This window comes from Perca fluviatilis, chromosome 7 (genome assembly GCF_010015445.1).
Source record: "Perca fluviatilis chromosome 7, GENO_Pfluv_1.0, whole genome shotgun sequence".
NCBI lineage: Eukaryota > Metazoa > Chordata > Actinopteri > Perciformes > Percidae > Perca > Perca fluviatilis.
This window is the reverse complement of record NC_053118.1, coordinates 31,611,929-31,628,469: the sequence shown is the minus strand read 5'-3', so window position 1 is coordinate 31,628,469 and position 16,541 is coordinate 31,611,929. Positions and strand designations below refer to the sequence as shown.

General features: G+C 39.9%; 1 protein-coding gene across 1 annotated transcript; it reads left to right on the top strand.

Moving 5' to 3' along the window:
* Nucleotides 1-1,588: 1,588 nt before the first annotated feature.
* On the top strand, nucleotides 1,589-16,034 carry LOC120562592 (diacylglycerol kinase beta-like). The gene is made up of 5 exons (XM_039806387.1): nucleotides 1,589-2,316; nucleotides 3,354-3,549; nucleotides 9,221-9,341; nucleotides 9,679-9,739; nucleotides 14,155-16,034. Exons 1-5 carry the CDS (start codon nucleotides 2,128-2,130, stop codon nucleotides 14,260-14,262), a joined length of 675 nt encoding a protein of 224 aa, XP_039662321.1. The 5' UTR covers nucleotides 1,589-2,127; the 3' UTR covers nucleotides 14,263-16,034.
* The last annotated feature ends 507 nt before the right edge of the window (nucleotides 16,035-16,541 follow it).

The following is a 16,541-nucleotide window of genomic DNA, read 5'->3' as shown; positions in this document are numbered from 1 at the left end:
CCACCATTCAACCCGAAAAAAGTCATATAACCATTCCAGTGACTCCGAAGCTGTTCAGTTAAGGTAAATTAAGCTAAAAAACTGCATAGTTCCCCTTTAACTGCACTTGGTGAGGGATTGCCTGTGGCCCAGGCTACCTTTATAGTGTCCTGGATTCAGTTGCACCTATTTCTACCAAAACAAGATCATAAAGGAGATCTACACGGTGGTTTACTGAAGGAACACGCTCTTAATCAGACCTGCAGGAAATTGCAACACAATCTGCACTAATATAATCGATAAGTAAAGTATTGAAGTTCTGTGATTATAACAATAGAATAAATAAAAGAAAATGACAACTTTTCATGTCTGTTATCTCATAATATAAGACTAATTATTTCATTTATGCCCCCCTTTTAAGGCTCTTACAATTGCTAAATTGTCTTTATGTTATTTATGACAGTTATGGACTTGTACAGTCTCTAGGGGCAACTGTATGTGATTTGCTTCGGTTTACACTGCCCAAATAACAAAGTGGACAGATGAGTAGTTTTTTTATTGGACATTTATGGTCACCTCTTTCTTTTGGCAGCAGGGAGGAAGTCTTTATTTCTTACTCTTGATAAATCAAACCATTCTCTTTAAAACGGACAGAGCGGGTGCTGCTACCCTAGTTTAAATGGCATTGTTATCAACTGGCCATATAAAAACAAGTGCAAAATCCAATCCATAATTACCCCTCATGGCCTTAATTTGTGGAGGTGACCAATTTTAACTCTTGTTCCCTTGTGTACATGATTTCTTTTCTATTTTTAAGGTTTGGTTTGCACTGTAAGATGTCTGCTTGCATGATTAGCATGAAGACTACACAGACTGCTATCTATCATAAAGGCGGTGGTTGTTTTTGGAGCAAAAGAGGAATGATTGAAAGTGAGCACTCAGCTTCAATCGACAATGTTAAAAACAACGGACAAAGCCAGACATCTTTCATCTTTCAACAGCCAAATTAAAACAATAACAAAGTCAACCTATTATCACCTTAAGAATATATCAAGGGTTAAAGGACTTATGTCTCAGCAGGATTTGGAAAAACTTGTCCATGCTTTTATCTTCAGTAGACTCGACTATTGTAACGGTGTCTATACAGGTCTCCCTAAAAAAATCGATCGGACAGCTGCAGCTGATTCAGAACGCTGCTGCTCGAGTCCTCACTAAGACCAAGAGAGTGGATCACATCACTCCAGTTCTGAAGTCTCTACACTGGCTTCCTGTGCCTCAAAGAATTGATTTCAAAATACTTCTTGTGGCCAAAATACATTTCTGATCTGCTGCTACATTATGAACCACCCAGACCTCTCGGGTCGTCTGGGACAGGACTGCTTGCTGTCCCCAGAGTCAGAACTAAACAGGGGGAAGCAGTGCCCACATATATGGAACAAACTTCCAGAAAACTGCAGGTACGCCGCAACTCTCAGTTCTTTTAAATCAAGCCTGAAGACCTTTCTTTTTGACGCTGCCTTTCTTTAAATAATTGTTTATTTCTTGGACTGCACTGTAACTTTTATTCTCATATTTTATCGTTTTTTATATTTTTAATTGTTTTTAACTGCTCTTTAATGTTTTATGTAAAGCACTTTGAATTGCCATGTTGCTGAAATGTACTATACAAACAAAACTGCCATGCCTTGCCTATAACAAACAATGAATACTCCAATACAAAAATAAATTATTTGTGTAGTCATGAGAGAATATAATGTACCATAGCAGTATGCGGACAGATGGTAACTCACCCCTGCCAGGTCATTGATCATCAGCCTTAGCTATGGGAGTGTGTGCTGTAGGAAGCCCAGGGAGCAGCACCACAGTCCTCTGTTAATTGCAGGGGCAGTTAGATTACCCTCTTACACCCCTCACTGGGCCTTAATGTTGGGCATGGGTACCCACTGGCCACCCCATGTGTTCCCTCAGTAAGCCACATTATGCATTTTTTGGAGATGAATGTGTGATTTTGGTCAGCGGTAAACAGAGGTATATTTCCTGTGTAGTTTAGAAAATCCTTTTTTCAAGCGTGAATCAAACACACCTTTACAGAGTGGTCTCTTTTTCCTAAGCTCAGCACATAAGAGACAGAAGAGAAGAAGAGAGGCTATGACTTTACAAGCTTCAGATTTTGATGTGGGGAAAACACTCCTATGTTTCCTCTTTTCTTGGTCCCTTTGTAGTTCCCTTTGTCTTGTTTCTTTCAGAACAAAGAATAAGCTGTGGTACTTTGAGTTCGGCACTTCGGAGACCTTTTCGGCCACATGTAAGAAGCTCCACGACTTTCTGGAGGTTGAGGTAAATCAAACCACATACTGTATGTTTGGCTTCTTGAGCCCTATAGAAAAGAAACTAAGGCAAAGATTTTTGAAAGTCACTACTTTTGTTAAATTCTTATTTCATAAACTCTTCTATGTGAACCCCAAGCAGTCATACATTCTCTGTTTAATTAGAAATAATTGATAAAACCATATGGGTACAAGTGCAGATAAGTAATCGTGTAAGAATAATGGTGCTTGTTAAAAAATATTCCGGTCCTTCCTTGTTCAAGAAGTGGCACACATTTATACCAGTTTTAAATGAACCCAGACAAAGTGTTGATGTGGGATGGCTATCTCTGCACCTCCCCACCCGCTTCTCACTGAACATCAGTTCAACACACAGGTAATTAGCCCTACATGACCCTGCTGTGTGTGATATTGAGTGATAATGAAGATGGTGTCTATGTAATTCATCTTCCCCCTTCTCAGAGCTATCCACACAGTGCAGAGGTCTTCATTAATTAGTGCTCAATAAGTACCTACAGTACAGGAGTAGGCATAAAGATCCATACTGGTATAAAAATCCCCTATGTAGGGTGTTACTGGCCTTTTTCAGCTTAATCAGATCAAATTGACAAGAGGAATGGTTCTAGACACAGACCCTGGCTCAGCTCAAAAAGAAAGGCTCATGTTAAGATAGAAAGAGGGGACTCAGACGGAGGAAGACAGATTCAGGCTTAGACAAAGAGAAAGAGAAAGAGAAATTTTTAGACTGGGTCAGGCTCAGACGGAGAGACGAGTCCATGTTCAGACAGACAGACAGACACATATAAGCTTTCGCTTGGACCGAGGGACAGATTTAGGTTTAGGCTGAGAGAGGTCCAGGCAGAGATGCAGAAACATACAGTATCAAGACTCTAACCTCTGAACAGTTCAGTGTTTTTTTTTTTAGGTTTCAGTTAGCCTGTCACTGCTCAAACTCCAGTAAAATGCAACGTACATTGCTAGCCTATCATGAAAGTGTGATCAGCCAAATTTAGTCTTTTCCCTCCGTTTCTTTCTTCCTTTTAAAAGTGCGATGGTGTCACTCTGGACCTCAGCAGCATCTCCTTGGAAGGCATTGCCATTCTCAACATTCCCAGCATGCACGGCGGCTCCAACCTTTGGGGCGAGACCAAGAAGAGGAGGGGTAACCGCAAGGGGGGCAAAAAGAGCCAAGACAAGAGGACACCAGTGCTCGACCCCAAGGAGCTCACGTTTGCAGTTCAAGGTAGCTTTGACAGCATACAAATTCATACATTTCTGACAGTTTTATGGTTGTCTCTTGCTATTAACCTGCAGTTAACAGCCTATTAGAGCAGAGATAAACTTGCTTTGAAATGTCTGAACATTGACAATAATATGAATCCAACATATTTATAGTAACGGTAAATTGGCTAAATTTGTTGGGAAAAAAACTATTCAATTTACACATTGATGATAAGCTTACTAAGGTAGCCAGTTAATCTCAGGGATTTGCTGTGCCTTCCACATGTGTTTAACATTAAAGTATTATTACGTATAAATAATATTTTAATTTCCATTCATTTTCATCCATCCACCCAGTTTAATATGCAACTTAATGATATACAATATATGTAGTAGGGGTCCCTACTCAATCTCTCTTTCAGCTTAGGGGTCCTTAGGGGGCCTAAAAAACATTGAAGACCCCTGCATTAGAGCACATATCCAACCCTAAAACACAATTAGAGAGATATCATCATGGAAAATACCACTACAAGATGTGCTTTTGTTTCACAACAGAGTGTGTTTAACCCATGTAAAAATGGGTCTTGGGATATCGCCAACCCACATCTCACATTTCCATTGTGAACTTTGTGATGCTAGCATTTAGCTCAAAGCTTAAAGTACAGCCTCACCGAGCTACTAGCATGGCTGTAGACTCTTCATCTTGTGTTGTGTTTTTAAAAAGTGAGAAAACGTGACGCAGTTAGGTCATTGGTGAGTCATCAACAGCCCTTTCAAAAGCCCTGCATATACTGTACTATGGATCGTGATTGATTTGTTACTAGACAATAATACTGCACGTTAAATAGGTTTGACAGTGTGGGAGGCTCTTTCCCCCGAAGCCCACATCAGACACAGACAGCCTGTGTCCTTGCTTCTATCAGATAGATCAAAGACTAAACTTTCGACCAAACTTTTTTTCCAAGCGCATGAATATTTCACAGATGACAAGGTGAATCATAGCTAGCAGGTTTTGTTTGCAAAGAAGAGGTACAATCATGTCACTGTTTGGAACTGTCACTTGTGTATTAATGGCCTGTGTAGGCTCCAGTGGGCAGGCTCAGTTAATAGGAGCGGACTGAGGGGGGGGTGTTGGGCTTACCCCTGAATCCATTTACGTCAAAAGGAAGCCTGCAAATGGGGATGTATGAATGAACGAAGCAGAATGAGTCAGCTGCTTTGTGGTAACTGCTGAAATGGTGTGAAAGGACTTATTAACAAAAAGAAAGAAAATACCCAGAATGCTGTGGTAGAAGTAATGGCAATGGCAATTTTATTTATGAAGCACCTTTCATTACACCTATTCCAATCCAATTTGAATTATTAGTATAGTATCGTATTAATGTTGATCAGGATATTGTGCTCGCTCCAACCAAGACCAGACTGAAATCTATGGGATTAGATTACAGTTAAATTTAGTACACCACAATCATGGTGCCCAGAGGATTAATCAAACCTACTTAAATTATTCAATTCAATTCAATTTTATTTATAGTATCAAATCATAACAGAGTTATCTCGAGACACTTTACAGATAGAGTAGTATTGCAATCATAGTCAAATAAGTTTAGTGTTGATCAGGATTGTGTGCCAACATCCCCTCAAAGTTTTCATTTATTCAGAGAAAATATCTCAACTGTTAGATGGATTGACATGAAATTCTGTACAATGAAAACGTGTATTTTTCTCCTCACAAATGAGCTATTGCCATGAATTCTGGATTTTGTGTGTGTGTGTGTGTTTTATTCCCCATCGTATTTAACTCCTGCCCGCTCAGGTGTGTTTTTAGGATTCATTTTGAGATGGTGTGTCCGTGCCCGGGGATGAACTGGATGTTCCAATCAGCGTCTGGCTTAAAACATGCGGAGACAGTGAGGATCTCCAGACATGGCTGCTAGAGATCCCTTATGAGACTTCACCGATCAGAACATGACTGGTGGAAGAAGAAAAAGCTGTCTATGAAGCTTTATTCAGGTTTTTTGTCCTGACGTGATTTCATTTTTTGTTTCCTATTGGATTTCAGTAGTTTTAACACCTTCAAAGTAAAGCTTGTTAACAAATTAGAGCCCAATTTACAGTAGCAGCATTTACTGTACTTGTGATAAAAGGAAAAGTTGAGAGAACAAGAGAAATTACTGTTAATCACAGCAGGGGTGGTGAGGGAGCTCGGTCTTAAAATAATCAACCCAGTCTAAACAGATGTTCTCCTAACATGTGCTGCTGAATACTGGGAGAGCTTATAACTTTCCTAATGTGATGATGGGACGGTTAGGGTAGGTGGAATGCAGTGCTGTAGTCGAGTCACCAACTGTCGAGTCCGAGTCAAGTCTCAAGTCCCCAGCGTCCGAGTCGAGTCACGAGTATGGAGAATAGCGACTCAAGTCCAGGACTCAAGCACTCCATCACTGCCTATTACACATGAAAGTAGTCCGAAACTTCATCCAACTTCCGAGGCTTATTTCATAAAGCCTCGAGTCCGAGTCCAAGTCATCAGTGTGCGAGTCCAAATCGAGTCACGACTCCAGTCGGACTTGAGTCTGAGTCCAGGCCTCGAGTACTCCATCACGAAAGTGCAGTGTGGCACACACTGTGAGGGAGATAGCTGATCAGTTCAAAGCCCAACTTTGCTACAATGAACACTCCATTAATCCCTGATAAAAAATCAATCAGTGCGTTAAAAAAAATATATAAAAAAATAAAAGAAAATGCCACCGTCTGAACCTGGAAAAGCACTTAGTGTGAGTGGAGAGTGTGTATTTGCGTGCCACTACTTCTCTGTGTTTGTGTCCATTTGTATCTGTTTGTTTGTTTGTGTGTGTGTGTGTGTGTGTGTTTGTGTGCCCTTGTGGAAGGTGCCCTCGAGGTGAGCAGCCTAACTTGTCAGATCAAGAGAACGACGTATTTAGAGGTAAACACAGGAGTGCATTAGCCCAGAGGGGGCACCGCCGAGCACGATGCGCCGATCAAACTGTTGGCAGGGATTAGTGTGTGTGTGTGTGTGTGGAAGGTGGCTGCGGGATAAAAAAAAAAATAACCTGACCTTTCGGGAGCTGTTAAATCGTCCCACTGGTGACGCCAGGAGACAAGCCCCTCAGGTGGAAGGGAATGGCTGCAGAGTGAATTATTTAGAATGAGACTGAGGTTTTTGCAGGGGAGGGGGCATGTGTGGGTGGAGGGGTTGATACATGGGACTGATGCCCCGTGACAAACCCTGTGACAAGCCCCATAAAGCTGAAGCTTTTATTGGAGGATCAGCCTCTACACACCCTCCTCCTCCTCCTCCCTCCATTCCTCTTTAGTTCAACTTTCAGCCGATCGGCTGCTGGTCCTGCTCTGCTCCCTCACCGTCTCTCTCTTTTATTCCATCCGCTCTCTCCCTGTTGCTCCACATGTGTCAGTGCAGCCACCAGCCTCGGCACGTACCGTATAGTTGTTTGACACTGACAAGGACAGCATTTCTTATTCCCTGACACTGACGGGAAGACATGGCAGCTGAGATTAAAGCCACAGCGCTGCTTTTTTAAATTCTCCCATATGGACTGTTTCACTCAGTCTGTCCCCCTCAGTGCCTGTTTGTTTATCGCAGTCAAATATTGCCTTTAACACTCGAGTGGGGCACATGATGTTGATTGTAGGCTACGTAAGGGGTGTTTCAGTTTTTACTTGGCCTCAGGCTGCTTATCATGTGTGTTAATATTTCAACATCCTTCTTGTGTAAACAGATGACTCCATTTCTCTCCCAGTTTATCTCTGGGAAGTAAACATGATGGCTTTTTTTTTTCTAAATGTGGCAGAGTCCACTTGTGATTATTGTTCCAGATATTTCATTTGCACCTGATATAAGCAATAATGGTTGGTGATTCAAAATGAAAATGGAACTTCACCAGTAAATCATAGTAGATTAAATCTGACTGTCACTTAATTTTGAAATCATGTGTCTGCAGTTTATTGAGATGTATTGTCTCAGATTTTGCTTAAAACAAGACAGTATGTGGCATCTTAAAGGAGTAGTTGGACATTTTGGGAAATACGAACTGAGGTGTAAAAACAACAATTTGTTGTTTTGCGGGGGGGGTTATGTGGACTACTATTTCTTCCTTTAATGTTTTTGTGAATGGTTTAAAAAATCAAGATATAAAATGTTTATTAGGCATAACACCTCCCCGCTTCCAGTCTTTTTGCTAACATAAGCTAACAGAGTGGCATTGATGTTCTCATCTAAATCTCAGCAAGAAAATGTCAAACCACACCTTTTAATTAGCTTCACATGCCGATTGTGACTGTTAATGGTGTTTTTGTATCAGTAATGTCTTCAAATAGACACAAAACTAGTTGTATTCTCAGTTCGGATTGGTTTAAAAATTCCTCTCCAGGTCATCTAGGAGTTAATGGTTTTACCCAAAAAATGCAGGTCAAATATATTTTGTTGTGTTTTTAGTAAACACCTGGTTGTACAGAGTCCCCCTGACCTTGTTATATTTAGCAGAAAGGCTCTATGATCTTTCCAACAGTACTCTTGGCACCCTTGGGAATACAGGATATTTGTAGCCCCAGGCAACAAGGAATCCCTATCACTATGGTGACGCTGTCCATCATACGTGTCAGCGCGGACCTGTGTGAGCCGTTTGCATTAACGTGAGAAGTCACAATGGGGGTGGGGGTGGGGGAATCAGCTTTAAAGCCTGGTGTCAGCAGGTCAACCTGCTGGGTATGTACACACACTCTTCCACTCCGACCCTGGAAAGCACTTGCACTCACCGTCCGGCCCCGAGATAGGGGCAGACGCATGTCCATCACCATGGTGACAGCTGGACACCACAGCTCGGCAGCGACAACAACACCTCGGGACAACTGCAACATTACCCACGACACTCCTTCAGGAAACCGGGTAAACATGACAGCGATGGAGCAGCATCGGTCGCACGCACCAAAGCGCCTAAAAATGGGTCTTAGTTTCAATTAGTGTCTGTATGCTCCCAGCAGCGAGGCAGCAGCTTCTTAATTTGTGGAGGGACGAGTCGATGGAGAGTCGGAGGCAGAACGGGCCGCCGAAACAGATGGGCCCTGCGTGACACTGGGCTTCCAGCAGGGGCAAAATCAATGCTCATAACTGCAAAACAACAGAGAAATTAATAATTATAATATCACAAGATTTGCATTGCATTGCCGGTGCAATCTAATTAATAGCTGTTTTGTTTGTAGCTTGTTGTTCTTGTTGCCTTTTTTCCTTTTTAACTGAATGTATAAATGGTTCTGAAGTGAGAAACATCACGTCATGTCTTTGCCTCTCATTTTCTTCTTTCCTTCCTCACTTTCTTAGCAAATGTCCTTAATCCCTCATTCTTCTTCTCCCTTCGTGTGGAAGTCTATTGGTTTTAAGATGACATCAGCAACATTTACTGTAGGGGCATTGACTAGATGTTGAATCATTTATTTAAACATTCTAGCATATTTAGCAGCCTAAAAACACTACTTCATAGCTACTGAAAGGGTTCAACTTTTACAGTTTGTGCATTCAGTAACAAACGTACGATGCAAAGAAGAATTTTCTCATTTTCTAGTTTTTAAATATTAATCGGCAGCCATGCCAGCAGCTGCAGCTCTGGTTGATTGGACTTTAAAGTATTTTTAAAGATGTGTTCTTTGTGTTTTAGACCTGTCTGACCAGCTGCTGGAGGTAGTGGGGCTGGAAGGAGCCATGGAGATGGGTCAGATCTACACCGGCCTGAAGAGCGCTGGGAGACGCCTGGCACAGTGCTCCTCCGTTACCATCAGGTCAGTGTTCAACTGGACCACTACTCACTTTTATTTGTCATGATTGTGTCCCTTTTTAGGGAAGAGGATTAGGGCCACATGTGAAAAAATGTATAATACTGAGTTTAAAGTCTTAATTCTTAGATTAATGTCAGAATTCTGAGAAAAACGTCTGGATTCTGACTTTAAACTCAAAACTCATAATTTTTTTCACTCGTGGCCCTAATCCTCTTCCGTACATTTTGCTGTTTTGATGTCTTTTTTTTTTGTTAGCATCTCTGCTAGATTTTGTTGGTGCAAAATTTTACGGTTAAAACGTTCCCAAAGTTTAATTGTGACATGTTTTCTTCACTTACAGAACCAGTAAATCCCTCCCCATGCAGATTGATGGGGAACCTTGGATGCAGACTCCCTGCACTGTAAGTCATTACAAGTCTGTAGCACCTTTGACGACACCCATCTTCCATGTTTTGTGTCATCACAAGTGTGATCTGTCTGTTACACCTGTAACCACCATGTAAGGGTGACGGTGATGGTGGTGGTGTACTGAGTGTACTCCACTACATCGCTGCAAAAAGGTGACATCAGGCAGACAGCAGTTCTTCATAACAAAATAAAAAAAACTAGAGATCTTTTTTTTATAGCCGACATATTTCACCTTCTCGAGCAGATCAACTGATCATGGCGAAATCCACTGGAATTTTTTGAAATTGCAGATATTTTCGTATTCTTTCCAAGCCTTTAGAGGGGAAGTTTGGTAACCTCAGGTGATTTTCATCAGATCTCCACCTAACTTGAAACTGATTAGAGGACAAATCAGCCAGAATAACTGAAAACACCGGTGTGGACGCTATCAAGAACCTTTACAGACATGAGTGTATAATACAGAAGGAATTTACTGTACAGACTTTAAGAAATATGATTGTCTTTGTATTACAAATTCAGCCTTGAAAATTATTTTTGAGATGTTCCATACAATTGTCCACATTTATTTTGTGACGGATATTAAAACTTGATCTCACCTTGCATCGCTTACTTTACTTATTTTTATGGGACACTGCACTATATTTGACATCACTATGACGTTAATGCCGGATTTGACCCCAGTTGCTAATTTTTATCTGCAGTTCTGCAGCAGGTTGATGTTAATAATAAGCAACAAACAAAGAAAAAAGACACACATTCAGTTGCGCAATACTGCATAAATGATTTCATTATACCACAATAATAATAATAAATAAATGCACCATCTAATAAGGTCTCAAAGCACTGGTTTCAAAATCAAAAGAAAAATTGGTATCTAATGCAGTATCTGTTCTTTCCGTTTCTCCTACAGATCATTGCTTGGTGTTTTTTGTGCAGTAATTTATATCAAATGCAAGTCTACTTCTTCTAATTTGCTTCTCAAACATGTGCTTCGACGAGTGTTTGCCCTCTGTCAAAGTCGATCATTTTTCATAATGAAACTCCTCAGTTTGCGTTGATTATGCTTGTGTTTGGCTTTAATTACAACGCCACTGCAGATGAAGTGCTGCCGAGATTTACATATGGATTGCCCAGGCAAAGCTCAAAAACCCATTGCATGACCAAACAGGTAGCCTGCAAGTGCTCTTGTGTCTGCTGGCACAACTCCACAAAGCAAAGTTAGGATCTGACAATCAATAATTGTGCTGCAGTGATTTCCACGGCGAGTTACTCATACTGTATGTCAGAGCTGAATTTGAATCAGTCAACCTGTCAAATGCTTATAAAAACACCACAGTTCAAATGGGATGTTAACCCACTAATTATTAACAACAACAACTATGCAAATTCATCTCAGTTCCCCTGCATGCATAACATATTTAACACCATCCAACCATTTGCATTTTGAAGCGACATATGACATGTATCACTGTCTCTACGATAACTAGGTCTGCAAACTGAAATTTTACTAAATTTCCAGACGTAATTCTGGTGAAATGCCACTGTGTTAAGTCTTAAATATAAGACCCTTTTCTGTTTTCGTAGTTTGGATGGTTTTTGATGGCCAGGGAGTACAGTACATTACATAGATAATTTGTTCTAATTGTTTTTATTTTCTAAGAGCCACATTCCTCTGTAAATGGGGCACTTGATGCATATAAATGCTTGATGTTGCATCTTTAAAACAGAGCTCAGTTACCCTCCAAATGTATTACAGGTATTCTTTTAGATCCTTCTCATGTGACCAATGTTGTGCCTAAAAAAGGCTATCATTTTGTAAAGTACATCAGAAACATTAAGCTCAATCACGTTTAATGATAGCCTACAGAAGCTGGTAATTGCTACTGAGTCAAGTACAACAAATGGCAGCTTTCCTTTTGAAGTGAACGTGGTCCCTTTAATGCAGATGGTAGCATTTCCTCTCCCCATTACTGAGTTTAGACTTTTAGTGCAACAATATAATGATATGTGCTTGATATGACAACCCTTGATGGTTGATATTTGTTGTTCCATTGATCTACAATTTCAACCTTTAACAGAAATGGCACCATTGTTGGGAAAGAGAATATTGTCAGATATAATACCCATGAAGACCATACTTTACCATAATCCAGCATAACGTATGTTGCCATTCTTTATAAGAGACATAAACCCCAGGGATTCTCAATGCTTGTCACATTAAGGACCCTCAAAAGTGCACTTATAAGCCAACAGCCCCCATTTGACAAGAATCCATATGGACACACAGTTGTGGCTGCATTATTGAATGTCATTATGTGGGAAATTGACAATCATCATTATTTAATAGGGATACATTCTAGTGATTTAAATTACAGGTGAAATGATTAAAAATGATGTTCCTCATAATGCTTAGAACTCCATAAAGAAACCACTGATTGCTGCATGCTACATTCGTTAATTCTGTAGCAATGCACCGACAAAGGCCCTTGCCTGGGAATAGCGTGAAATCACAGACAGGACTATTGTGTCAAGTGCATGCATGCCTGTCGAGTTTGAGAACATTCCTGCTGTCAAGGGTCTTTTGACTTTGAGTGCCACCCTTAGGAGAAAGTTTACATTTCTAGTCCCCCTAATGGTACAGCTCGGAACGGTCCAACTGCCAAGTCTCTTGATACTTCTACCGAAGGCCTTTAGACTTTTTGTCTTGTTTAAATAATATATACTGTAGATATGAAGGTACCCTACAAACATGGATTAAAACTCAACAGGCATGCATGCACTTGCCACAATAGTCATGTTGATCATTGGAATAGTGTGAAATCACAGACAGGACTATTGTGTCAAGTGTATGCGTCCACAAGATACTAACAGAACAGGGAACTGTTCTTAAAAGCATTGCTCCACAGCACCACTAGTGGTCAAAAACTCCTCAGGGTACCTTTAATATACCCATCTAAAACATAAAGGTGGATCATTTCTGTGTTTGGAGACACTCCACATTCTGCAACTGAGAAAGGTTAATCAGTTTGTCAGGTCACACCTCTTCTGAGTGAAAAAAAATGCAAATAAATCTTTATTCACATGAATCTTGTATTTTAAAGATCTTAAACCGAATTAACGAATGTAGCATGCAGCTATCAGTGGTTTCTTTCTATTAAATAATGATAATTGTCAATTTCCCACATAATGAAATTCAATAATGCATCCACAACTATGCGTCCATATTTGTTCTCGTCAAATGGGGCCTGTTGGCTTATAAGTGCACTTTTGAGGTTCCTTAACGTGACAAGCTTTGAGAATCCCTGGGGTTTATGTCTCTTATAAAGAATGGCTACATACGCTATGCTGGATTATGGTAAAGTATGGTCTTCATGGGTATTATATCTGACAATATTGTCTTTCCCAACAATGGTGCCATTTCTGTTAAAGGTTGGAACAACAAATATTAACCATCAAGGGTTGTCATATTGAGCACATATCAATATACTGTTGCACTAAAAGTCTAAATGCAGTAATGGGGAGAGGAAATGCTACCATCTTTTTTTTCATTAAAGGGACCACGTTCACTCAAAGAAAAGCTGCCATTTGTTGTACTTGACTCCGTAGTAATTTCCAGCTTCTGTAGGCTATCATTAAACATGATTGAGCTTAATGTGTCTGATGTACTTTACAAAATACAAAAAAATGATAACCTTTTTTATTTTATATAGGGATGAGTATGTAGATTAGACCTATGCCACACACCACAGCATTTATAGCCTAAGCTAATTTGCAATGCACGTCCCTAGATGGACCCTTTTTTAAATACAATAACTCAAAACTTACATTTGCTTGTCAATACATTTGGCTATATGTGGAAATATTTACCCAAGGGTGTCACTGAAAAATACTTGGAATGGACCCATTGGTTTAATGAATTTCCATACCAAATTTCATGGTAATCTGGATAGTACAGTAGATGTTGAGCTATCTTGCTACGACCAAATTGGTAGATCAAGGGAAGGATTGACCCAATAGGCCACATTGTGGATACTTGCTTTTGCCTAACGAATAGAATTATCATGAGTTTATACTGTGGCACACTATAACCCTGGCTTATTAATGGATTATCAAAATTGCCTGTCTATTGAATAATCAATTAATATAATCAAAGGAGGAAAGAAGGATCTGCAGGCTGGGAGGAGAGTGGCCTTTGAAAGCTCTACTGAGGTGCGATCTATAATTCTGATTAGATTAGAGCAGGTGGTTCATTAAGCCGCAGTTTCCTGAACCAAAGGAGGAAAATGAGCACAGAAAACAGGAAATGGTACCCAGACAACATTAGATCACTTATTTCTATATATTTCTTTGTAATGCAGCAAGCAGCACTAAACTAAATCTTAGCTTCTTTGCTTCTCTCCAACACCAGATTGAGATCGTCCACAAGAACCAGGCTCCCATGTTGATGGGAGCGCCACAATGCCGAAGCTTTTTCTCCTCCGTCATCAGACGAACACGCAGCGAGAGCAAAGACTGATCGGTTCAAGGCCTTTTCGAGTCCTCACAAGCACCTGGAGAGCAGCGAGCCACAAGTTGATCATCACAGCCCGTTAGTGAAGGGGGACTCTTTGACAGCCCAGCGCAAAGTAGCAAACTGTAGGTTCAGTATGTACCTCCTGCAGGGTGGAGACGTCACTGAGTAGCCCTTATTTAATGCAGAATAAGGTGTGTTAAGGAATGATGCTGAATGAGTCAACAGTGTGTAGAGTAGTTTAGCTCCAAAAATACTGAGGCTATTTCGGGAAGTCCAATTTTATAAAAGTCTGTTTTTATTTTTGCTGTTGTGATCTGTGCCATGTGGACAAAACCCACAGATGAATGTGTTTTTTGGGGATATGATTTATTTATTTATTCATATTTTGCTGCTATTGATGTTTTTTAACAGATTTTTGCATTTGCATACCCCTGATGCATGATGGACAGTGAAAGAGGTTGCTGATGTTGAAGCTGACATATCTGGAGCTCGCAGACGATCTTAGCCAAGCGTTTAGTATGAAGTGAAGTTTCTTTGCTCAGCATTTCATCAGCGCTTCACTCATGAATGGCTTCACGTTGTGAAAAGACAAAGAATCACTTTTGCTCTCTTTTAATGGTTCCTGCAAGTCATCCTTGTCATGTTTTTGATCTGCCGTGTTGCTGTTCCGTCAGTGGAAAGATTAGGAATGATTATTGACCTTCATAAAAAATGCATGACCCTCTTTGTTTTACGTCGCACGAGAGATTTCCAGACAGTTTTAATAATTGTGCGCACACTTTGTGTTGCATGAGTGACCAAGATCGGTTTTGATACTTGTGGAAATTGATTGCTTTTTTTAATCTATGTCTAAATTGCTGCTCGGTTTAACCATATCATACTTTACAAGATGGCTGCATTTTTATGAGATCCTGTGTTTGTTTGTTTTTTAACAGGTACACATGTACTTTTAAAGTTTAAAAAAAAAGCAACAGAAAAGAGCCTAGTGTTTGATCAGACTGTATGTTGGTACAGTGACTGTAGAGTTGGATCTTCACAAGAAGCGGTTTGACCTCTGGTCATTGATTTGTTCTGATGTCTACGGTTGAGTGTTTACAGTCCGCTGCGTATAAAAGCGTGCATTGACCAATTAAAGTCTAAATACAAAATGACTATTGACATTTATAGTACAAGCTTGATTTAAAGAATCAATACTGAAAATCAATCCCATCCAATAATTACAGTTTTCAGAGGCATTTTACAGCAACTGACGTGCACATGCCATCTATAAATTATTTAATAATGCACTTTTCATTCATTTTAAACTGCTTATTTCATTTGAGTGTCCTGTTATATGATATTATTCTGGATGGTAATGGCAATGATTGAGTAGGCTACATTTCTACATTTTAATAGTATTTATCTCATTCAGTCTCACCAAAGACAAATTTCAAATTTTGGGTGATTTTTTACAGATCTACCAGCGTGACCAACACCTGATAAATGTGTTGTTATTAACTGAATTGCACGCCTGCTTCAGTCTTTAAAAGTGCCATACGCCAGTGGAGACTGAGGTCTGATGAGTCTCCCATCTCATTGTTTTGTACGGTGCTGCATTTGTAGAGTGACGTTGTATTTTTGTACATAGTATTTATTTATTTATTTGTCCGCTTACTGCTTTCACTCTAGAACTCACACCATGTTGTTCTGTCTAAAAAAATATTCTGCCTCCCAATGTTAACTGGGAAAAGTGATATTAGAAATAATAATAATAAAAAAAATCTTTTGTTGTTTGACACATTGTTCTGGTGTTCTTTGTACATTGACCTTTGACCTCTTAATGCACATTATGGTACTTAAAGGCCAACTAAAATTTGAATTCTACTCACTTTTTGTGTGAGGATGTGTAATGAAACTGCAGCTATTGTGCATATTTTTCTATTTTTCAAAGAGGAAAAAGAATGTTTTAGGACTTTTGTAAGTTATTCAAACTTTCCACTTACTTATATAGCCTACTAACCTAGCAGCATGACTCTAAAGTCCGGGATAACAACCCCCCTCCGACCCGATTTTCCCATTTTGCTTCTAACGTTACGCTTACATCAGACCTCTTTAAAATCTAACTTGAAATGTGTTATCTTGAGGGAGAAATGTAATCCCTCATTTGTCTGGTTAAATACACTTATGATGACACATTGGATTTAGTAGCATTTGTTGACAATTACTTTGCTGGGTGTTTTTACCGCATATTTAAAAAACGGGGGCCCGACAGGACCCGACGGGTTCGGTCGGGTTCGGGCTTA

Coding starts and splice junctions, on each gene's coding strand:
- LOC120562592 (XM_039806387.1), top strand. CDS start 2,128: ATGACTTTACAAGCTTCAGATTTTGATGTGGGGAAAACACTCCTATGT. Junction 3,550..9,220: donor GCTCACGTTTGCAGTTCAAG/GTAGCTTTGACA, acceptor TTTGTGTTTTAG/ACCTGTCTGACCAGCTGCTG. Junction 9,342..9,678: donor TGCTCCTCCGTTACCATCAG/GTCAGTGTTCAA, acceptor CTTCACTTACAG/AACCAGTAAATCCCTCCCCA.